This window comes from Platalea leucorodia, assembly GCF_965183815.1.
Source record: "Platalea leucorodia genome assembly, chromosome: 4".
NCBI classification, from domain to species: domain Eukaryota; kingdom Metazoa; phylum Chordata; class Aves; order Pelecaniformes; family Threskiornithidae; genus Platalea; species Platalea leucorodia.
Window position 1 is genome coordinate 30937514 of NC_138826.1, and position 24704 is coordinate 30962217.

At 43.5% G+C, this 24704-nt stretch overlaps 1 protein-coding gene across 1 annotated transcript in view; it reads left to right on the top strand.

The window, feature by feature from the left end:
* Positions 1-17647: 17647 nt before the first annotated feature.
* CDHR1 (cadherin related family member 1) overlaps positions 17648-24704 on the top strand; it is a gene marked incomplete at both ends in the record, with an annotated part of 46748 nt that continues 39691 nt past the window's right edge. The window contains 2 exons of the mRNA XM_082311091.1: positions 17648-17708; positions 18480-18575. Coding sequence (XP_082167217.1) covers positions 17648-17708; positions 18480-18575 — 157 coding nt within the window. The remainder of the gene's footprint in view (positions 17709-18479; positions 18576-24704) is intronic.

Consider the following 24704-nt stretch of genomic DNA (forward strand, 5'->3'; position numbering starts at 1 on the left):
GTATATTACTTTATCTTTTGTTTGGGAAAGACTTCAGTCAGTACTCTTTATTCATTCACTCAGGCTCCTTTGTCTTGTTAACATTAACCTGGCAGCTAAAGAGTCCACCAGTGCTGTATGGCTGCCGCCGGACTTTGTGTCACTTGCATATTCCTCTGCACCAAATAGGGATTTAGCTTTTCAAATAAGAAAAAGAGGAGAGCTGGCTGAAGAGCTGGCTGAATCACTTTGGTTTGCATTTTTGGATTGCCTAAAAGGTGGGGAAGGGCTGATGTTATTGTTTCTAGTTATCAGTATATATGCATATTTAACCTTTTCTATGAATGATTTATTTTATATTGGCAAAAGGATTTTCTTTGTAGCTAGGCACATGATGATTTGTCCTGCAGCCTTTGCTGTCAGTGCTTGAAATCCACTTGGAAGTGAATTTCTAGCAAGTGAGAAATATCTTATCATTTAGAAAGGGCTGAGAAACTAGATACACAATTTATTAAAATAGTGGTAAAGGACCAGATTCAAATGCAGTGGTAAGCTTTTCAATATCTCCTCTAGGGGTTTAAATCTGGCTTTAAAAGTGAAGGGGCCTGTTCTTTAACTTCCTAGAAGAAGTTGTTATTAAACAGCATACTGAAAAGGTGTTAAGGCTAATCAGATAAAATCTCTTCCTCCAGAAGGCAGCTGTTCTTTTAAGACACCTGAGTTGTGCGACCACCTTAATAAATAAAACTTACTGGAGCTTGAAATAAATTCTAAGAATAATACCAAAGGGCTGAATAACAGAGAAACTGAAGCACCCTCTGCTGACATCATTAGCAGTGACTGGGGTCTTCACTCATGTATCTTCTGTCTGTTCCTAACTGTCCCCTGCATATGCTATTTCTCTGCCTGGGGTGAGTCCTTAAACCAGAATTATGTGGATGTTCATAAATTCGGTTTTCCTTCTAGTGAATATGAGGAGTAGAAAGCTTTCCTGCTGTTGGGCAAATTGCAGATTGCAAATAGTAATTTTTCCCTCAGTACTGATAGTACTGGTGTTTCTCTTTAACATAATTTTCCATACAATAGAAATGGTCTCGGTGCCTTTCAGAATTTGGGGGAGTTGAATGGGAAGTCAGAGGCCTGTTGTAACCCACACAGGCAAATGCAGTTCCCAAGGGTTAAGTTTATGGGCACTTGCATATGGCCATGCTCTCTTATTGGCAATGTTTCTATTGTACCGAGTAATCAAACCCATTTCTGGGTCTTGTATGTGCTTGTTGTTACTTTATTTTCTTATTGGTTTTGAGATTAGATAGATCTGACTCTCCGCTTCATATTTTTGAAGAGCTGACCATGCATAGCATTTTTATATCAAGGATAAAGGAGCTGCCAGTCGTTCTCGCAAGATCCAAGTCAGGAGGTTGGTGAAGGAGCTGTGTTTGATTGTTCTGCTGCTGATCACTGGGCAAACATATTTTCTTTCTATTTTGTCTTTTGTAGCTCACAGAAGGAATCTGTAGAATACAAATGACAACGATAAAAAACATTTTTGGTATTAAATGTGTTTGCAGCAGGGTTTTACCCTGTGAAATATGGCCATGTGTGTTTACAGCTCTGTATAAAGCACTGCTAACGTGTATGAAGATTCTGTTTTCTAATGTGAGCTTAAACCCATTTCTTTTATATCTGAAAAATCCTGTATGATTTTTCTCTTCACCCCACACCCTCCAACCAGTGTGCTCCGCACTCTCTGATCCTCCTTCGGGCAAAATGTTCTCTCTGATAGTAAAAACATAAGCCCCAAAGACCGTTCTCACAATTAGAGAAATACTCTGGGTCTCTGGAGGGATGCCGGGACATCATCCAATGCACTTGAGTATTTTTACTCACTTATTTTCCCAGTCTGGCCTCAACCTAAGGTTGAGGGCTATTTAAGTTAAAAACATTACTTGTGCGAGGTCCTGGTCGTCACTGAACAAACTAAAGCAGGAATCCTCAAATTATTTCAGCATGGATTGTGACTGCTGCCCAAACATGCTTTTTTTGCCTCGTGTAGAGGTATTGGGCTGTCATGTGTCAGCTTCTGAAGGTGATTCCTCAACAGACTTCGACTCTTATGTACCAGGTCATTTTCCCCATGTGGCAGAACAGAGCTACCATCTGATTATCGCTTCACTTACAGGCATCTCTTCTTCCTTTTGTTTTCCTTTAATTTCTATGTATATTTGTTTGGCATTACCTGAGGAGAAACATATTTGCTCAGTGGCTTTTCAAAGTACGCAAGCTGTATGCTTATATAAAGTAGTAAATTTAGCTTGTCCAAGCTGACAAATGCATTTGTATCTTGTGTTTTTCTGTGCATTCGGCTGTCAAGCAGGAAAATTGCACAGCCTTCAAGTTCCAATAAAGATGTTTCTGAAGTATCTCTATGCCTGCCAGAACAGATGTTGGATCCTGGTCTGACCTTGTCAACTAAGTGAGCCAGGTGGCCCCTCACTTTGTTTAGAACTTAATACCACCAGCTAACACCAAATCAGTCTGTCTTATTTGGCACTATGACTGTGAATTGTCAGGAGCACAGGAGAAATGATCCCAGCTGACAGGGAGTGTAGGGGCAGAGGCAGGTTTTGGGATCTCTTCTTTCAAAGTGGGTAGTAGAAGAAATAAAATTATGTATTCTTTACACAAAACATGATCCCAAAAGGTGTAATGGGAGATTTTGCTGTTGGCTTTTCAGCCCTCTAGAATGTGTGGCCCACAACTGATGCAAGGGCCTGGGTATGGTTGAAGAATTCAGGATTTTAGCTCTGGAGAAGTTCTATTCATCCAAAGTATGGACTACAATGGCAGCTTCTTGTGATCGCATTTGCCAAGGAAAACAAAAATCCTGTATGGACAATATCATCTCAAATAATAAACTCAGGTGAAACATAAAAGCAGAGGGATAAATACTTCCTGCTGTAGGCTTATATATTCTTATAACTCTTGCCAAAACTGAGTGGAAGACTCCTGGTGACTTTAGTGTTCATTGGATCAAGTCTGGAGATCTGTTGCCTGATTCTACTTTGTCCAACATTGTTGCTAACTAAACCCTCATGAATAGCTTTAGCAAAGTATTGTCAGATGATGAATGCAGATTGGGTTCATATACACTTTTTACTGAAGTTTGTTCTGAGAAGAATTTGTCCAAAGCTTAGCAAAGACTTTCCTCTCTTGTAGGTTGAAGGTGAGGGGAAGACCTCCTTACACATCAGTCTTTTTTTTTTTTTCCTCAGATCAACCAGTTCTTACTAGATGTGAGCAGTTGTCTTCATCACAGCTAATTTCTCTGCAGGACTCATCAAGTATTTTTTAATTGCTGGTGGGGAGCAAAGAGACCTCCCTAGTCCTACATTAAATGACATGAGCAAGGGCGTTGACTCCAGCCCACATATGTCTGTGGTTCCCAGTAGCCCTTCAGTATTATAAGACTTACGCAGCCATTGGATGACCTGCATTGTTTCTGAACACACAACTGTCTCATCATGCTTTGTCTTTTGATCTTAGAGCAGGGCTATCAGCACAGAAGGAATTCCCCAAAATAACTTCTGTTTTCAATGTCTCAATGGTGGGAGTCTCTGCTAGAAAAGTTCAGTGTCTGGATATGGATTTGTCCAAGTCATCATTCAACCATTGTGCCAACATTTGTTTGCATGTTTCAGATGCACTGACTGAATATCTTCAGGTAGAGGGGATTTAATTCCACATTTTCAGTCTGACGCTCCACAAGGGAGTGGCTAAGGCCAGAGATTTGCTGTAGGATAAGCACCTTATGTTCACAATGCCATCTGGTCAGCCTCTGAAAGCATTATCAGAGAAATCAGGTCACTATGTGCCTATGAGAGATCCTAGACTGAACATGACTTGTCTGTCTTCTGCAGCCTGACACAATCACAAAAATCTCTGTAGTCACGAGAAGCTGTCATATCAAGCCCAGTTTCTGTCAGAGGCTCAAACTGCATCCAGGATGTTAGTTCAAGAGCTGTTTAGTCCCAGCTGGCAGTACAGCACAGGTGTTCACAGGTGATGATTTAAACCTTATATAGGAGGCATTGGAGCCCAAGCGTTCAAAAGTTCAGTGCACCCAAAAATGCCTGTTCAATAGATGGTTGTGATTAACTGCCCACTAGGCACTTGTACAATCTCTTAAATATATTAATGTGCATGTACATTTGTGGTAAGTGTAGTGCAGTCAAAGCAACTAATGAATCCTGGCTAATAGGATTTCCAAGTCCAAAAGCTAAACAGCAGCAGGGTTTCCCTCACCTGACAGGCAAGATGGCACTTAGAACTTAGGTCACTGAAGAAGAGTGGGTTTCTGCTGGTTTCTATGATATTTGGTCATCAGCACTGATCCCAACCTTAGGGGGAAAAAAGACATATTCCTGAGGCACCATTTGGTTTGTCTGTAGCCAATACAGCTTGCCTGGTCTCTGAAAATCAAATCTCTGTAGCACGCTCTTAAAATTGGCTCCCAAAACTGAAGTGCAATGGAAGATGCTGTCTTTGCTAGGTGGGTTCTCAAGACAAAACTTCCTGTTTGCATTGTTGCAGAGCCCTGCGTCACAGTCAGTGCCAGCTGTGTGGTGTGTTCACTGAGCAATGCTAAAACCTGTTTGCATCCCAGAATTTTCCCCAAGACATCAATATGCCTGGGAAGAAAGATGTTTTCATACAGAAAAAGTGTGAAGAAGTCCATCTGTTTACAAATGCTATCAGATAAACAGTAAGATGGTTGAAAACAAGATTCTGAATGAGATGAGATAATGCAGCAGTGTCTGCAAGTCCCTCTTTAAAGCGTTCGTTTAACTCACTGGCTTTCCAGTTGTTACCTTTTCATTACTTCGGAAACAATAAATGATGGCAATTGTCACTAGGCTCTTATCTTGAAGTTGTTTGAATGTACCAAGCTTAAACAATTGAGCGTTATCCTTTGACTTGGTTAAATATATACCAATACTGCTGCTTTCTTCTGCAAAAATCTTCAGGTGAGTGGTTGATGAAAAGAGAAATTAAAAAAAAATCTGAGCTGAAGTTATGTCTAGCAAAACACTGTGTGCATGGTTGACCTTAACCTCGTAAGTTCCACCTTTCATGATCTCTGAAGGGAACTCCTCTAGATTTCCAACAATTTAAGTCAAGACTCAGCAGTTTTGAAAACAGATCTTTAAGTCTGAGAAGTGAAGTCAACCTGCTCTTTGTAATTTTATTATAAAATTTGCTTTGTACCTTTTCCTGTCTATTGAAGAAAACTTTCTACTTCCTTCCCCAACTTTCTTTCCATGCTTTCTTCTCTTCCTAGACATGATTTTACAGTTTTTGATGCCAAGTCTTCCTCCTTGGCTGTTCTCACTGACTAGAAAAGTCATCTTTTGTCTCTTGGCATGATGGTTCCCCACCCATTCTTTGTATGTGTGGGATCTTATCTCAGAGAAATTCTTCTGCTGTCTGAATTCCCTCAAGTTTTTCTCCTTGTGCTGAACTACTTTAATTTGACTCCATGAATTTCTGTCCCTGAGACTGACTGGAGTGCACATTGTCAAAAAGACGTGGTATAAAATGGTGCTGCATTGCATTTGTTGTTTCCAGACATTATTTTTGTACCAAGAACAGTTTTAGTTACAGGATTTGAGCATCTCTGTTTCAAGGCACCATATAATCATCTTAAAGTCACAGCATAAGTAGGGATTTTTCTGTCATATAGCTTGTATTTCAGCCTTCTCTGCAATAACTTCGGATCATGTAATCTCAGTTACCAGATGTGGAAGTCTGTTCATAGATTATTTTATTCATTCCTCAAATTAACATCTATTGTTGAGATTCTTGCTATATAGTTCTATTGATTTATTTTATTGACAGATTGTTGTAAAAAAATTTCAAATAAGCACAGTACTTTGAAATAAAGTATTTGTAGGTTTGGGAGGAGACGGTAAGAGCACAGTGTTCATAGGTAGAGCTAGTAGGCATGAAGAGCCAACCTCTGGGCTCTAGCCAGGTTAAACTACTTGTTTACATACATACAGGACTATTGACTGTAGAAATCTCTCCAGGCAAAGGCTAGATAGTTGCTGGAATGTGTATGTGGGAACAGAATGATAGTCCCACGTGTTTCTAAGGTAAGGTAAATTACCTCAAAGCTGAGTATTTAGGCCTCTTTTTATAGATAGAAAATTTGTTGAAATATGCCTTGCTTTCTAGGTTAAGGACACCACTGCTTTGGTGTAAGGCTGCCTGGATACGCAGATTTCCTCTTGTTACAGCAATCAAAAGGCAAAGGCCGAGGTATGCCCTGGCCAGTTGGATCTCCCAGATCCCAACAAGGTAAATACCTCATCATTTAGTCCAGTTTGAGCGTTGCTGAGTTGTGGGATTCCCTTCCAAGAATGATTAAGGCACACACCTGCATTCCCAACAAGAGAGGTCATAGGAAGACCCATCTGCAACCACAGTGCTATGCATTTACCTGAGTAAAATCCAGGGGCTCCGCCAGCCCCTGTGGCTGAAGTGCTGGTGTGGTCTAGAGCTGATCTCTAGCAAGGGCTTTAGCTCACCTGTAGTCTTTGCATTCGTGCCATTCTTGTACTGAAGAGCTGAATTTGGTTATACATGGCAGTGAAAGGAGCATGTTTAATTTTCATACATCCCCTGGTTCAGCAAGTCATATTACTGCCTCGTAAGCAGGGCATCTATACAGTGATGTCCATGGCATGCACGCCAGCCAGAAGATTTGTGGGGAGAACACAAGCATTTCCTTGCTCTGCCTTGACAAGTCTTGTTATTTTTCTCAGCCGCACCGAGTAAACTATAAAATCTTGATTCATTCGTTATTCGCACCCCAACTCTGAGTTATATGTACAATTTTTACAGGCAAAACAACGAACAACACTAGTTCTTCCATAAATAACTTGGACTATCTGTCTGCTGCTAAATGGCATCCTTCACACAGATCTGTGTCATGCTCCACGGCACCACATCCATCAGAGATCATGCTGCCGAAGTGAATGTAGGCTATCTAAATATACCCGGATATTCTAGGGACTATTTGTTCTTTTTCTATCCCTGTCAAAACAAAATGAGGAGAGTGATATGTAGCTTCCAAAGAAGCAAACACTGAATTGTAAATGGATTTTGCAGTGGTCTTTAAAAGCCTCTAAGGTAGTAAAATGGCTTAGCAGGAACTTTAATTACTTAGCAGCTGTGGCAAATGTTCTCCTTTCCCCAGTTACCTGCAGCGCCTCTTTTGCAAACACTATAAAACACTCTTTGGCAGGCCACAATGAGGAGGAGCCATATCTGAGGCAAAGCACTGGGGGAGTTACTTCTTTTTCCCAGGAATTCCCCAAACCATCTCTACTGCCACCCACAGTGAATGACAATAACTCATGATAAATCATGCAGGCAAGCACTCTGAGATTTTTGTTTTGCAGACTAGCATTTTTTCTGAGGGGATGAAAGCACTGTCTCTTTACCTATCTGGAAAAAAAAAAAACCACCACAGTTTGCTGGGAAGCACTTTGACATCTGTTTGAAAGTCACTCTGGAAATGCTAAAATTGCTAGATGTTTGGTGTCTACTTTCCCTCTATTTTCCTTCCATTGTCATTTCTTAATTCCTTTGGTCACAAGGACATCATGGCTGTGGTCCCCTCATGACAGCGCTGTATAGAACTGTAGCATGGCATTAAACGTATTGCGGTATACGAAATAACAGAGCTGTCTGACGACACAGAATGGTGTTATTCAGTTTTTAAGACCACTTTGTCCTGCGAAGCCCTGGATACTTCCTCTTCCTAGACGGTTACCTTGGCGTGTTTGCTCTGCTACCTGGGTAACTTTTATTGGTTCCTGATGCAGTACACTGAGTCATGTCTCACAGTTTGTGCCTAGCAGAAATGCTATCAGAAGACCAGTGAACTGGGGCCCACAGAGAATGAAAATTGGTTTCATTTAGATATATGTGTGGAGTTTGGGATTTAAAATACTCCCCCAGCAAGAGAAGATTCTGGTCTGACTCAACTATATCAGGCCATTTAAGGAGTTGAGAGGAAAATCTGACATTCTTTTGTGCCTTATGAAATACTGACCTTACATACCTCCATAATTTGGTCTCAGTCTGTGCATGCTTAAACAATTAAGTGAGTATTTCTTCCTTCAACGTTTGTCTTGTAACCTCACAACAACACTTCGCTAGCAGTTACTGGAACAAGACTTCTGACTTTCTTCTATCTTTTCATGGCAGTAGGAGCGAACACAGGTAAGTATTTTTACTGCAGGTAGACTTCCAGTTTTGGTTCATTTTTTAAAAAAGCTCTCACCCTCAGATTTGGTCATGATTATAAAGTGCATTTTCACAGGTATGAGATTGTGTGTGAATATGGTTGTGTACCTGCTCTCTTAGAAAGCCTTGCTATCCATTTGGAAAATATGAGAAGCTTCTTGCTGTATTTATTGCTTTGTATGTCAAGTGTGTATGGGATACAAGAAAATAACCTGAAAGAAATTTAAAACCTAGCATGAGGATGTTACATGTACCTAGAGATGTGAGTACATATCCCATGTTCAGCAACGGGACTACTCCAAAATGGTTGGGAGCAGAAGAATTATGATTGTTCAGGGTTGTATTTTCTTTCTGTTATTCAGTAATCCTTCATCAGTGTCTGACGGTATGAAGCTTTCTTGGCTTATGGAGAGCTGGGTACAGTGCTGATAAGAGAGCCACGAGTGCCTGGGCTGGGAACGGTGTGCCCGTGGAAGGGAAGTTGGTGTGACACCTCTGCAGCTCTTCCTGCGCCGCCACCCTCACTGCCAGAGGCTTCTGCATAATCGTGCTTGACCAGGTGCGTCCAGGCTGTGACAGTACTTCATCAGAGGGGCAACGGGGGAGGTGCTTGCCAAGAGAAAAAAGGTGCATCCCGAAGGATGACAGAGACTAGCTTTGCTCTGGATCAAATATGAGATCAGGCTGTGAGGTGGGAGGGAGGGTGTGTGCAGCGTGCAACGTGCGATACAAACAGGAGACTGCAGAGCTGGGAGAGGGTTTGCGATCTTGATTTCTCTGGCTTTCCTGCTTATTCCCAACGAAGTTACCCCCTTCTCTCTTTCCTCCTCTGCTTCCATTGCAACAGAGCATACCCACTCCTCACAAATGGCTGGAGCAGGGGGTTCTGCCAGTAAGAGTTCATCCAGCAGGGTGGAAAACAGGGTTTTTCTCCCTGGGAAGGGCTGGAGGGAATCTATCTTTGCGTTCCCCCTGAAATTTTCAGTTTCTCTGTGGAATAATATTAAGCACAATATTTATGTAAAAAATGAAAATACTTCAAATCAGAATATGGTTTTACTGCAATATGAACATTTTCCAAAGAAAGAAGATTAAAATATTTAAGGTCAAAAACTGATTTCTGTATTAGAAAAACTGATTATGAATGGAAATTTTTTACTGATCCTAATAATTAAGATACTTTGCCAAAGCCCAAGAAAAAAGCTGCTAATTTTAACGTGTGAGTCTTAATTTATAAGGTCTCCAATTTATTTATAGACACAAGTGTGGTGGTGCATGTGTCCCCCTTCCTCTGTACCACTTTATGATCACAGGGACTCCTGTCAATGCTTGGCCTTTGAGCAATGAGTCTGTAGGCGCCCCTTGGTCGTACCAGGCAGTCTTGCATGGCTGAGCTGGGGAACAAGAATGCCTTGATCTCACCTGGCATAACCAGTCACCCCTTGACAGCTTGGGATCGTATCATTGTGGATCGTAACTTGGGCGGATCGGTATGGGAGGATCGTACCTGTATTGCTGAGATTGATGAGAACTCAGCAATTACTGACCGGAGCTGTGGCCAGAATGGAAATTTACTGATGCCTAAAGTCAATCATCTCACAACCCTATAAACAGCGGTACCACGGGAGACCCTTGGAGCTCTTCTGGACCACAGCAGGCTGCACCAGTATCTCCCTCTGAGTGGGACGCCTCTCAGAGCTGAGAACTCTTAAGTTTGCACACGAAGGCCTGGCAACAGGATCTGGGCTGACCTCCAGCGCCCTTCACTCCTTGAGGCTCAATCTTCGCCTGTTGAGACAATCATTTGAAGTGAGTATTCACTGAACTCGAGGAGAATTTTTGATGGGTGCCTTTATCTGTGCATATTAAACTCACGAGGAATTTTAAGAGGTACCTTTATTAGGCCTATTGTGTGATTGTGTGTGTGTGTGTATCGATACAAATATTGTAGTAACCTTTATTTAGTAGCTTCGTAGATGCTAGAGTAACCAATGATTAGTTACTGCTAAATTCTTGTGATTCTCTCCTTACTGTGAACAAACCTTAAGTTGCTGCTAAATACATATAATCCTTAGCCATAAACCATTGACGAAGTCTGAGACCAGCTGCAACTAGGCTCCTCTCTGAGAAGGCGTTTAGAAAGCAAGGGAGTCCATTCTGAACCTTGTGACTCAATGGGAAGGCCTCCTTTATCCCCCCTTGTATTTTCTTCTATCTCAATCTCCCGTTCTCTCCCTCTCTTTCTCTCTCTCTCTACATATATTCCATTCATTTAATAAGTAATAGAGTGAACCTTGCCATTGAACTTTGTTAAATCACCCTTTTATAAACTTCTGTAAAAATCACTATTTGCAAATATGTTTGACAGTGATTATTTAAGCGACCTAACTGCTCATTCGCGACACACAAGGGAGCAAAAGTAGATCATATACAGTCTAAAAATGTATGCAATTCTTAAAAATGATGAATAAGCCAAACCAAAAACATTGCCTTCCGACACTGAGAAGTAACCAAGTACCAGAAAACCTAACTCTTAAAAGGAAATTAAGCCTTCTGGTTACATGGCTTTTGCCAAGATTTTCTGCGTCAAGGAGGAAGATAATGTGCTACATCTTGCCTGAAGAAACTGGAGTTTGTGTGTGAGCTTTAATTATTTATTTGCCGAAACCTTGTCCCAGAATTTCAAAAGCAGCTAGCCATGTTGGGTGCTTCCGTTCTTGTTATCCAATTTAGGACACTCCAAGGAGTTTCAAGTTGACATAATGCTTGTAGTCAGATGCTTGTCGTCACCTCTCTAAATCTTGGCTTTCCTTTCCATGAACGAGGAATGTTTTTCTTCTGTTTTCAGGGGAGTATCTTCCTGAATCAGTTGAGTTACCAGTTTTCTTCATGGTATGTGTTTTATCAGACTAGATATAAGGAAGAAATTTTTTACTATGAGGATGGTGAAGCACTGGCACAGGTTGCCCAGAGAGGTGGTAGATGCCCCATCCCTGGAAACATTCAAGGTCAGGTTGGACAGGGCTCTGAGCAACCTGATCAAGTTGAAGATGTCCCTGCTCGTTGAAGGGGAGGTTGGACTAGACGACCTTTAAAGGTCCCTTCCAACCCAAACTATTCTATGATTCTATTATTCTATCCAGGGTTTTACCATTCTCCTGTATACTGCTGAAGTTTAGCATAGCTGCTCAGTGGAGCTGCAATATAAAAAAGGGTGTGTAGACAGCTGAGTTACAACTCATGTTCTTTAAACTCCTCAAACCAAACAGTACAGTATTGCTTTCAGCTTTCTATTACTGAGCTGAGGGAGGTTTATAAATTTGACCAAGATCATTAATGATCACATCATTATCTTTTGATGACTTTAACGTGAATTTAATGATCTTGGGCTGATTATTTATAGACTGACTGTGGTAGAGATGAAAACTGAACTTAGACCCCCGTGAGTCAGAACTGTAACAATGAGATAATTTTCCTTTCAAATGTAGAAGTGTGAAACTCATTCAGTTAATAACAAGAGAATAACACAGTGAGAGGGAGAAAGAGGTGTTTATTGGCTTGCATTTGAATCTTGCAGGACTATAAAAAATTCCAAGTCATTTTAACAAATTTGCATATCCCAAGTGATGGGAGTGGGCTATGGAGAGACGCATGAACTCTTATACAGGAGGCAGCATATTTGTTCCGGCAACAGGGAGGATCAGAGTTTGGTGACCATGGCCAAGGGCTCAAGCATGCATCTCTAATTAGATCTAAACACCAAAAACATGGGTATGTTTCTCTCTTGCTGTTCCTAGTGTGCAATGGTATTGTGAGTCTTCTTTCATCTTATAGTTGGTAATTCAAATAGTGATGCATGGTGAAGACATCTGAGGGACTTTAGGGTCTTCTCACCTGCCATCAGAGTGGCTCAGGTTCCTGCGGATCCCCCAGCACTTCCCATAGTTTCTCTCAGCAGCCAGACAGAAGCTATGGTGCTGTGCTAGGAAAATGCAAAGGATAGCTCGTGTAAAATTCTTCACCACCAAAACCAGTCACCTGAACTGGTCATCAACAGTTGTTCCTGGATTTTTGCCATCATTTGTATTCTGTAGTAATGGAAGTTGGTGGAGAGTGATGACATGCGCCAGTATAAATTATCTCTCAGTCCTTTTGGGGGGAGATTTTGAGGGGGAAGAATGATGTGGTTTGGACAGGTGAGAGTGTTTTGGTTTGTTTGTGGTGGGAACTGCGCATTTAACTTTGTCTGAACTCCCTGCTTATACTGACTCAGCCCTGCTGAAACAAAGAGCACTATGACCCCTTCCAGGTCCCAGCCAGAGAGCAAACATCCAAGCAACTAGTGTATTTGTTACATTTACTTTACCTTAGCATGTCCTGCTGCTGTTAAGATGTTTGGAGAACAGCTTGGACAATTCTTGCTCGTGCCATGCTGTGGGACTTGTTAGTGAACTGACCCTTCAGTGTGCAAGGAACAGCCCAGCTGTGGTTACAGCTGTGTCAAACTCAGGGCTCTGTCTTACCTGTGGTGTATGTCACAGGGCCACCCTGCTCCCCTTCCTTTGCTTTCAAAGCTAAATAATGACTTCCCTATCACATTTGAAGATGGGAGAATAAGGAGAGTTTTGAGAAAGGTCTTGAAAATGGCTGCAGCTCCACTTCTCCTTCATGGCTATTGCATCGAGCAATTCTGAGAGAATCGCTCTATGCAGAATAGCTCCAGGTTTCGATAGTAACCCCTACAGCCCCATGTGAAGCATGTGATTTAGAGAGGGAAGGCCAGAGTGTAATTTGGACTCTTTCTGCACATGCTGAGGTTTATATAAAGCATGTAGTGCTTTTTATAAAATTTATTTTATAAAATTTGAATTTATTTACATACACAAATGCACACACAAAAAATGCTGAATATTCCTCTCCAAGGTAATGCTTAATGTCATATGCACCCAGAATTGGAGGACGAGCATAGGAAAAAGAGTAGCTTGAGCTGTTATTATAGGAATGTGAACTTCATTACTTATCAATACTGTCCGGAGTCTAGAACAGAAGGGTTTTTAACTCAGATGGAAGCAGGCATAAAATCTGAAGACTATACATAGTTAATATAAAGCAAAGCAGGACAATGGAATACAATCTGTTATTTCTTTAATTTTATTTTTCTCACTATTTTTAAATTGCGAATGCATGTAAGCATCCGAAAACTGATTGAAATGCAGCTCATGCAAATCTCACATTTATATGCCAAGCAGGCATTTCCCCAGGTAGGCAGCTCTAATGTGATTGCCCTGAGGTGGAAGGGCCACCCACAATGTGGAAAGAGCCATTTATCTCTGTGCCAGCTCAGCCTTTGCCCTCTCTGCTCACACTGCCAGCGCGGGTGGCAGTGAGTACCAGCTGGGATGCTAGTGACCGAAGAGGGGCACTTGCTCATTGCTGGCTGGAAACAGGCCTCCTCCCACCCCCCAACAGAGGAAACCCTGAACTCATATTGGTATTGCTGCGTAGTGTGAGGGGCTGTGGTCTTGTGGCATTTGATGTGCCATTTTAGTGTTAGCATCTGTTGCCATTTCTAGTCTGGCCTACATTGTAGGTTGGGCTTTGGGATTGGGCTCAAGAACAGCTGTCTTGGTGGGGCCCACGATTCCCGTATTCAGGGACTGGAAACAGAAAAAGGGCAGCTCTCAGTACTGCTGGAAGCCCATTTCTTGTCAGCCATACTTGGTTAAGGAAGACTGCTAGTCTTAGGCTTAAATTGGGGTTTAGGGCTAAGAAAAGTAAGCATGTTGGGGCCCAGGTTTTTCCAAGATTCTTGAAGGCTCAGGGAGGTAAGAGGGCAGGAGCTGGCAGGGACTTGTGTGAGGTTAGTTTTGCGTCTGGCCCCTATGCCCTGGAAGGTTCTGGTTTTGGTTTGGGGTATGGGTTTGTGCTGGGGAAACAGAAGCCTCCATGGCTCAGGGCATCCCAGGGGGCTTCACAATGCACAAACCAGCAGTTACAACCATGCTGCACTGGTACCGCTACACCCAAGCTGTGGTCAGAAGGGGTGATGTCTGCAAAAATATTCATTGCATTACTGTAGCGTCCTTCAACATTTGAACTTTTATTTCATAAAAATTCAGGTTGTCTAACAAACTCTAATAGATATTGCTAATCAGTGACCCAAACCCAGAACTTTTGTTTGGAAAATATTGGATCTTTCTAGATTTGTTTTCATACTGAATAGTAAACAAACAGAACACCCTGGGAAATGAACTGGTTCAGATCAGATGGGTATATTTCATTCTTCTTTTGTGTTTCTTGCTACTTGATATGCTAAAAATATATGAAATAGAAAGTTTCTTCTACATAGACAGAGGGATCCTTCCATTCCATAAAACTGTTGGGATAGAATATATTGCTCTCCTGAAACCCGCTCCTGCCCCTTTTCTTCCCAAGGAGAAAATTCATCAAAATCAGCCTGGCTCCATGAGCTGTATTAGCTTTGATCAAAGCATATTTTCTGACAGAAAAAAGTACTCTGTCAGAGTGTTGCTGTGTTAGGTATGTATCTGAGTGTGCATAGACGCATATTGGCTAGGTTTTTCAAATGCTAAGGGGATTAACAGCTCAAACTCATTGAAATTCAGGAGGAGTGAGACGTTTTGCTTCCTTGGAGATGCAGGCCCTAGAGATTTAGATCCCCAGGGGATGCAACCAGGGGAACAGACAGCTATTAACTTTGACAAGAGCTCTCCATCACTTTTTCTAGGAAAATACTCTGCAGAAAAAAGTGTGTTGTTAGCTCCGGATTGAGGAGGCAGGTGAGGACATTTAGGTGCTATTTATGTTTCCTTTTGGGCACCACGCAGGTGCATTTCTGTGATTTTATCAGTGGTTTAGTATTACTGTTGACAGTGGTGGCATGGTTAAATCTGTAACAGGGATTACATCTATATCCATCTTCTATGTGTGCATCCCCTCCCACACAATTTTCAGCTTCGGATCCTCATATTGTGAATTTAAATGCACTAAAAATACATTTGTTTTTCTTAGTTGCCTGCTGCAGGTTCCCCTGAGCTTTACAGGCTACTGCTGAAGTCACACCTTGGTTCGACATGGAGCCTTTGCAAACACGGCTCTACAACAATAGTCATACGCCGTCACACCAAAGGTCTGGTCTTGTAGGAGACGGTTAGAAAAAGATCAAGGTGACAAAGAACCTTCCCCTAGTTTAACTTTTAAGCTTCTGGCAGGTGGGAATTTAGTGCCTTACTGAGCCAGGGTTTGCATCTGTATCATCACATTTGCTAGTCACCGATGAACCTAATCTTCATTAATTTGTCTAATGTGTTTTGGAGCCTTTTTAGGCTTTTGCTCTCTGTACCATTCTCTGGCAAGTTCCACAATCGATGGTGAGTTTTGTTAATATTGTGCACAAGAGTTTTACTTCTACCCTTCTGGGAGCCTTACAGTTGATTTGTTCTGCAGGCACAGGTGTCCTCCCAGCAGCACCGTAGGTCCAGGGGAATCTGAAGGTGCAGAAATGCCCTGTCCACAGCACGGGAGCATCACAGCATTGCGTCTGCAGCAAAGACTTCTCTCCCATGGCCTCCTCCGTCATTCGTTCACCCTGTAGTTTCAGCAGCTGGTGGGCAAGGTATGCTACAAATACGCGTCAGGATCTAACTGCCAGCTCCCTCTGTAGGAAAAATACGTAGAAACTGCCCAGCCTGTCCCTCCCCTGTGTGGGGGATGAAAGCTGGCCTGGGAGCGCGGCCCACCTTTAGCTCTGCACCCCGCAGGCAGGTGCTGGGAAGGGAGACTCTGACTGTAGGGTTATGTCTAGGGAACACTTATCTCCTCTCTTCCAAAACCTTAGCCAATAATGATAAAACACATGGATGAATTAGGGAGCCAAAAATCTCCCCTGTTGCCCAGTCTGAAGCAGCTTCCTGGCTCTGCGGTTGCTTTCCGGGCCTGTTCTGGCGGGCGCGGCGGTTGCCTGCCCGCGGCCCGGCCGGGGCCCGCGGGACACGCAGCGGCCCGCAGCCTTACGCGGGAGCCACGCGCTCGGCCTGGCCCCGGGGCGCTGCTGTAGCAGGCAGCGCCTCCGGCCGTGAGGAGGCCCCGCGCCCCCGTGAGAAGGCCCCGAGGGGCTGGCAGCGGCAGCGGGTCCTCCGGCAGCGAGCTCGGCCACAGCAGCGGGGCCCGGCCTGCGGGGACAGGCGCCGGGGCACTGGCGGCGGCACCCATCTCACCGGCACCGGCCTCAGGGGCGTCTGCCGGGAAGAAAGTGTAGCTTCTGACACGTTTTAAAGCATTGCAGTGGAGAACTCTGACTGATTAATTTCTTAGACATTTCTTTAACGGAGGCTGTTAATTAAAATCCAGAAAACTCCATTAACACATCCTTAAAGGGAAAGCCTTTGCCTCAGGTCAAGTTCAAAGAGCTAAGCCACTGTGTAAACAACTCCTTGATTGGAAGCTAAGTATTACCACTGATGAGCTTCCTTTTAAGCAGCCAAAAGTTTTGTCTGTGAACAACTTCCCAGAGTGGCTGGGTTTTTAACCCTATAATTTATTGGATGATACATATTTTAAATTTGTGCTAGCACCTTTTATGTGCAGAAAACCAAAACAAGCAATGAAAAAAAGCTACTTTGTTAACTTTTTCCGTATGTTGGTGGTTAAACACACTTTTTAGTATGTTGGTTAAAATTTCCCTGTTGAATGTAAAAGATGCTTTAAGAAATTCGTGCAGTTTAAGAATTAAATGATCAGGCCAGCTCATGAAAAGAACATTTTGACTTCTTCCTTTTAGTATGCAATTTTGTGTATTTTTTGCTATCATAAATGTGATTGTTTCCTTTAAAATAGTAACAATCATGTTCACTGTTTGTTGCTAATGTTAGATTTTCTTCCTTTGTAGTTTTTCGAGATTACCAAGGCTAAAATAAAGAGAAATTTCTTTTAGCTCTCAAAAATAGAGGACTGGCTTAGAGAATTAAAGATAGAGTTCAGAAAGAAAACAACTTTCCACTTTACCTTCTCTTTGACTTGTGTGTTTGGACAGCACAAATGCAGTACTAACAGCAGAATCTATGCGAGGTACACTGATTCCTCCAAATCTTGTCTCAGAAATGAATCCCACAGCTCCCTGCAAAGTAATTGGTCTAATTAGGTGGTAGGAAGGAGCTTCTTTAAATTCCTCAGAAATTAAGACGTGTCATCTGCTTAACATCTTAGCATCTGTTACTGCCTCTTGCACATTTCTCCACTACAGCAGTCTGAAGGATACTTTCCTGGAACTTTCATAAAAAAAACCAAAACAAACCCTTGAAACAGAGAAGAAATTGGCCCTTTCTTCAGTGGGATGAAGCATGTAAGGCATTTCACCCCCTCCTTCATTCTCAGTTTGGTGCACGTTTGCCTGGGTGAGTACAATAATCAGTTTGTTAAGTAAAAATATAGGAGGATACAAGCATAACCTTAAATCCTGTAGTAATCCTTACTGATGTGGTAATGTTGTCCTGAAATATTTTCCTTGGCAACTGATCCCTGTGCAAATGTTACGCTCTGTGTTTATATATTTGGAGTTTTGTTTCAAATGGGCTATTTTGAATCTCTAACAGTCAGTTAGTAGAATGACAACTAATTTGTTGTTTCTTGTTTTTTTTTTTTTTTTTTTAACTTTGCTGTTGTCTGGCAGCAAGTAAGTAACTATTTAATTATGGCTTAATTGCTTATGCAGTAGGCATAATTTTAAGACAGAATGTGCTTAGAATACTGGGTAAGGTACCGAAGCACTGGGAAAGTTTCAGACTTGCATGTGTAGAGTAGGGGAGAGGTGTACAGTCATTGCAAGCTGGAAAGGTTAATTTTGCAATGAAGCTGTCTGGAACTGATTGAGATTTTTTAAAGAGATCCTGCTACTTGATTTGTTTCTGTTGTGAGGGTTTTTTTTTTCCCCATATACTCTCTCTATTTGCTGCTGTGTGAATACTGGCACCGTGGCATGTAGAAGGAATTTTATTAAAAATATCCATACAGATACAGTTCTGAAAGTCCATTGCAGCAACTGGGTATGTTATGCATTCATAGTATTCCCCAAACAGCTCATGTTTACTGAGAGTCAGGTAACAAAGCCAAATAGCTGCCACCTACAAAAATGCTTTTCTTTGGCTTCTGTTTTGTTTTAATTGCAGTTCAGGCAAATTATGCTCCCTATTTCTTTGATAATGGAGCCAGAAGCACAAACGGGAACATGGCACTTCTCAGCCTTTCGGAGGACACACCTGTTGGTCAGTATTAAAATTAGTATGTTTAAATTGTGAAACTGGAGCTGCTTGCTCTTTTGATTAGCAACGTATATTTTGTTGTAGGTTGTTGTTACATACTGTGGTCTTACATGTTTTTCTCTCAGGCTTTTAATTGGCCTCAAATTAAAATTACATGTTTGAACTGTAGCTATAATTTAAAACATGAATTTTAGTTCCCCTTTTCTTGGTCTACCACTCTATTCGCAGCATCAGAGCACAGACCTTTGGGGTCAGGAAGAAATTCATGGTGGTGAGGGACTTCTTGCCAATTCTGTAAATGCTTATGAGAAGAAAGCCTAGTTGCTGGTAATTTTATCAGCCTTGGTAAAAGCACGCTGTACATTGAAAAGTAACAGAGGCATGATTTTCTTTAAACAGTTATCACATTTTTCATGTTTAGGGTACAAATGGTAGAAAATGTTTCTACTTGGAGTGAAAATTGCTTTGTCTAAATAACTGATGTTTTTTAAGAAAGGTTTAGCTTTGTTTTATTGAAAATTCAAAAATTGATACATTTTTCAGCTTTCAGCATTTTGAGGCACATCTATTTATGCTTCTTTTAACTGTAGTTGCATTAAGAAAAAATAAGTAAGAACAAAAAGGTGATTTATAATCAATATTTTCCACAGGGGAAGAACAATTTCCTAACATTTAAAAAATTTTATGTCAAATATATTACAGTGATGAACACCACCTTTTCTTCAAACATTGCAGTGAGGTTTTGTTTAGGATTTGCTCCTGTTTGTCTGTAGCTTTTACAGGCTAAATCAGAAAAGCATTTAGCTGTTGCATATTAAGTACCAGAGCACCCATTTATTAGCTGCCTCATGCATAGAGGGGAGAGATGGCTGTGCGGAGGGGTGCACCCAAACCCTCCCCTCCCAGGGCTTAGGGAGCTGGGGGAGGCGAGGGTGAGAGAAGGATCCGGAGGGCACAGCCTCCTCGAGAAGACCAATGCTGCCACCTTTGCCTTCCTAAACGTGAGCAGGGGCACTCACTGCTTTGGGAAGCAGCTGCCTGGGGTTTGCTCCATTTCTGGCCCAGTGGTGTTAATGCCAGCCAAGACCCACACCGGGCGTGCTAGGGGGTGGGGAGAGGGTGATTGGGAAGCAGTGACTTCTTCTTTGCCTGCTCAACCAGAGAGGAGGAGGGGGAGAAGGTGGCACATAGCGTAGATGTGACGCATCTAGCCGATGAACTTAAAAAGGGCTTGCTTATGATGCAGCAGGGATTTGCTATAAGCTTGGTCGAGCTTAAGTGGAAACCTCAGCTAAAGGCCAACAGTAATGCACTTGCAAAAGCCAGAGGCAGACCAAGGAGCTGCGATTTTTGCTTTATTTCTGCCCGGATTCACATGGAAGCCACACTTGCTCAGCCTTGGCGATCTGGACAGCTCTGCTGGTTGATGGAGTAAGATTAGCCACAGGCTAATCACTTGTCTAATAGTGTAGATAAGGCTTGTAATGCCAGATAGCCACAAAATGGGAGCCCGACTCAGTTTGTTTGGGGTGATGTTTGCCAACTCCACCCCTCAAACTGCAGGGAGTACAACTCACTCGCTTGCCATCAGGCTCTCATCCCCTGGTGTGGTGCCAGCTCACAGGCATTTACAGAGCATCAGCCTCTCCCTGCCACTGCTGGGAGCCTCCAGCCACCTGCCTGGGGATGGGGAGCTAAAGATGGCACAGAGCCACAACAGTCAAAAATGTCCTTCCTATCAGGACCGCAGTGCCACACAGTCTCTCAGATGACAGCACTCCCTGCAGCAGCAAAGTACAGCAGTAATTTTCCAGCCCTGGGACCCAGTGCATCTGATCTGGGGCTGCAGGCAGGCAAAAAAGGAGAGTGGCTTTGCCTGAACAGCAAAACAGCAGTGTGAGGGTTCAGAGCCTGTTAGCGTTCTTGGAACTAGCCTGAGTAAGAATAGTGGCAAATATGTGATGGGCTTTTGCATGTGCTTTTGTAACAGTAGCAACCAGGCTAGGTACATAGAGGTCCCTGGGGAGTATATGCTTTGGTTGCAGCAGTGACAAAGCTCAGGCTGCTCAGTCTGCAGTGCTGCTGTGCCTCATGCCTGCTGGCTTCATCCAGAATGTATTTACATGTGTTTACATTGGCTGGCTTGTACTTACAATTTGCTGTATAAATGTGCTTTAAAAGACAAGAAAGAAGCAGCTTCTGGCTTAAAGCTCCAAAGGTGCCACCGAAAGCATTCCTCTGAGGTGAAAGGTTACGAGGTGTTGAGTTTAGGCTTTTGCAAAGGGCCTAGAGAAACCCTTGGGAAAGGGAGATAAGAGCTTACTTTTGAGAAGTCCAAATGTGGTAGCCTGGCCACACAGCTGCCAGTGCTTCTTTGGGCTAATTCCCAGAACACCTTGACTAAAAGCTGTGAGTACTGCAGGGTCTTCTGAAAGCACTTTGGGAGGTTCCCTTGGGATGTGGCTGCTTGGGGTTTGCTCAATGCTGCTGCTGCTGCCACCCACCGCCCACGTCAGCTCAGACACTCCTTGGGATGATTTGGCAGGGAGGCTCCCAGAGGAGGGCACAAACGACACTGGCACTTTGATGCTTCAGTGCCAGGTGTGCATTCAGCTTTGCACAGGGCGAGAGGACCAGTGTTCGCATCAGGCCACAGTCAGAGCTTCATGCCAGAGCTCAGTGAGGGCTCACACACTGCCCATGCTAAATGGCTGCCAGGCTGGCCCTTTCCTGTGGCCCCAGTGAGGGGTCTCGCACCACAGGGTACTCTTCATCCCTCTGTCCCCATCTCCTCCAGAAAAAGGAGAAGGAATCTCGTCTCTCATGTACATGTGCAGTCCTGAGCATCCACACTCCAGCAGTCATCTTTCAGTTTGAGCAGGATGATCAGTGACAAAACAGAATTAAAACTTCCGTATGTTTGATTCTGGATGACTTCACTCAGGCTTAGGTGCTGCAAAAATGGGCAAGTTGCCATTAGGTCTCCCCTGTGCTTACATAAAATTTGGCGTCGTAGGCAGGATGGTTTTCTTGGCAGCAGCTAGTGTCTGATCTGAGCAATGCCATGAACAACAGCTTTAATAAACCTCCAGGAATTTTACAGCCTTTGGCCCCGCTGAGATTACAAGCAGTTGGCAAAGTGGTGTGTGTTAGTTATATTCCCAGGCATCTGTAGGCAAGGGACACGCAACCTTTTTGAGCACCAAAAGGAGACAATGGATTCTCTATGTGACTGTAGAAAGAGAAATTGCAGTGCTGCAGCTGCACGAACGCATCAAATTCAAGAATACCACATTATCATGCTCATATCATCCTTAACTTGACCTTCTTTTCCTTTGTGCAATTGTGCTTGCTTACAGATAGTTGTGATCTACCAAGTTACATATATTGTGGCATAAGTTATCATAAAAACAGCAAATGCTATTTCTGTGTGAAAGCTTGAAAGTGTCTGCAGATTCCCAGATCTCATTTATTGCTACAGAGCATGAGACCCCTCAAGGTAAGAAGGGCCAGAACAGCAGCCCATTCCAGTGCCAGATTTAAGAAGAATGGGAAAAGTTACAAACTGAAATAGCAGTTGCAGTTTGTGTGGCTGTTTGGCAAGGCAGGTGGGTGATTAGCTCTTTGCAAAGAGCTGCCTTTGTACATAAAAAATGTACGTGTGCTCCTAATCAAGGTCTTAAGGCATGTGTGGGATGCTATTTCAGGTTGTTTGTTTCATCTTACCTCATTAATCCCTGTAAGCCCTCATAGTGGGGACAGAGTGGGACTGAGAACAGCTGCAGAGAAAGGGATTGAAGCATACTCAGAAGGCCTAAATTCATTATTCTCTCAAAGCCCAAGCATCTGGAGATCTTTGCATGCCTCTCATCCTTGCATTTTTCCTTTCTGTTCTTCCCCATGCCCTGGTATGCACTCCCCCCTGTTCAAAGCCAGTTTGCCGTGGCAGTTCTTTTTTGATCAAAGCTACAGCTGCCAGCTACCTACCCCTGGCTAACTGACCACTTCAGGTCCCTCCATCCTTCAAGCTTCCCCTGTTGTTCTGCATGCTCCTGGTCTCGTCTCTTCCCATCATTCACTGCTGGCAGTGGAAAGCCCTCTTGTCCTCTCTGGTATCCATTGTCCCTTCTCTGTTTCTGTCACCCTGCTGCTCCCCAAACTGGTGAGACTCCCTGCTAATGTGTTTCCTGGTCTGTCCTTCAGTGCTCAGCGATCCCACCCTGGCATTCTGCCATCTCTCTGTATGTGTTCCTGTATTTCATCCAGCACAGACATAGTAGCTGAACCTGCAAGGAATTTTTTCTGCCCACAATTTATTTCTAGCCCTCCGTGTCACAAAAAATATGAGTGAAAGAATTAATGTGCTTCTCTTTTAAATTATAATTCCTTTCTGACTAGAAAGGACACAGACATGGACAATTTAGCCCAAGCTGTGTCTTGGAATCTAGAGACGCACCAAGACCTCACATTCAGATGACTTCAGAAAGAATAAATTGTTTGAAGGTGCAAAAATATTCAACTTTTTGCAGAAAGTAAAATCTACCCCCTAGGAAAGCTAGGAGCTACTAGAACAGAACTGTTAAACACAGCCTGCCTTCTGCATCACTGCAGCAGAGCTAACGCTATGCAAAATGGAGCCCCCCTGCAAAGCAGAGCACTGCCCAGAGATGCACTGAGGACTCACAGGTTTTACAGCCTTCACTTTTGTTTTTATGCTTCTGACAGAAACTGCAGATACATCAGAAAATCACCCTCAGATGGCTTCTCCTTGGAGCTGGTTGCTGTGGGTGCCGTGGGGACACATTGCTGCTGTTGGTGGGGTGGTGTTTCGGGACCTGGGCTGAGCGCTTGCCAACGAACCCCCCTCTCCCCGCCACAGGGGCTTGCAGCTGCAGGGCCTATTTCAGCTGCTGCTGTAGCAGCCATGGCTTTTGGGCTGCCAATGCCGGCTGTGTCTCCATTTTGCCAGCCAGCACGGTGTGCTGGTGTGCAGCAAGGGAGCAGGAGTCACCTGGGCATGCTCAGGAAGGAGCGGTAGCTGGTAGTGAATGGGAAAGGAGCCATTTTTGAGGTAGTCGATGTGTAGGGTCCATGTCCTCCAGGAGCCTGAGCTCCCCTGTGCTTGCAGTGTAAAACAGCCATCTGTAGGCTGTATGTTAACTGTCCATCACCTTTCCTGGTGGGGAAAGAGGCCTTTGGCTGAGAGAGGTGGAGAGCAGGCGCGTAACCCCAGGCGAGCTGGTATTTGCTGTGACATTGGGAACAGAGGTGTCCTGTCCTGGGAGCATGGCCATGGATGTCCCTCTCAGCATCTTGTTAGCAGATGTCAGCTGTGGTGGCAAAAGACAACGGGGCGGGGAGGGGGGGGGGGACTGAGCATGAGTCCAAAATGTGCTTGGCTTGTTTAACTTGGCAGGGAGGCGATTTGATTGTTGAGTGTCGCACAGCAGAGAGGGAGAGCGTGTCTTCAGTGAGAGGGCAAAACCAGTCCCAGAGCACGTGGACAGAGGCTGGCCGTGAATAAATTTAAGTCAGAAATGAAGTAAAAAGGAGCAATGGCATCATGGGACAGCCATTCAGCCTGAGTGTCAGGAGTAAAGAGCAAATGACTTTTAAGATGGAATAGGAAAATGGAGTGGCTCCTGGGAAGCAGCCGTACCAGGGAGCAGCGTGCAGCTCCCCGGGACTTCCCTGTCCCAGCCTGTTGCGCCATCCCCCAGCTACTGGGAGCATCTGGCTCTTCCCACCAGGGCCTGTACACGGCATTTGCCATATCCCTGGGTAGACTTTCCCATTCCCTTATCTTTCTGACAGAGGGAGGCTGTTTACTTGGTACTTGCTGATAAGATTTTAGCTGGTTTTTTTCATTTATTTCCTTTTCAGCAAGTGGAGGCAGCATACTGAGAGGAGATTTTTAATTGGCATTAACACTGTGCTGAGAAGTGTTCTCAGGGTGTTAATGATATGGAGAGTATTGTGCAGTGAAATTACAATTCAGACAAAATTAGGAATTATAATGAGCTAGAAAAGAAATTTTGATCCACAATCCAATTTAAAAGGCACACAAGTGTCCTGTATTGTGAAAAATGAAGTAGTATCAGCTTTAGCTAGGAAGCAAACAGTCCAGTGTAA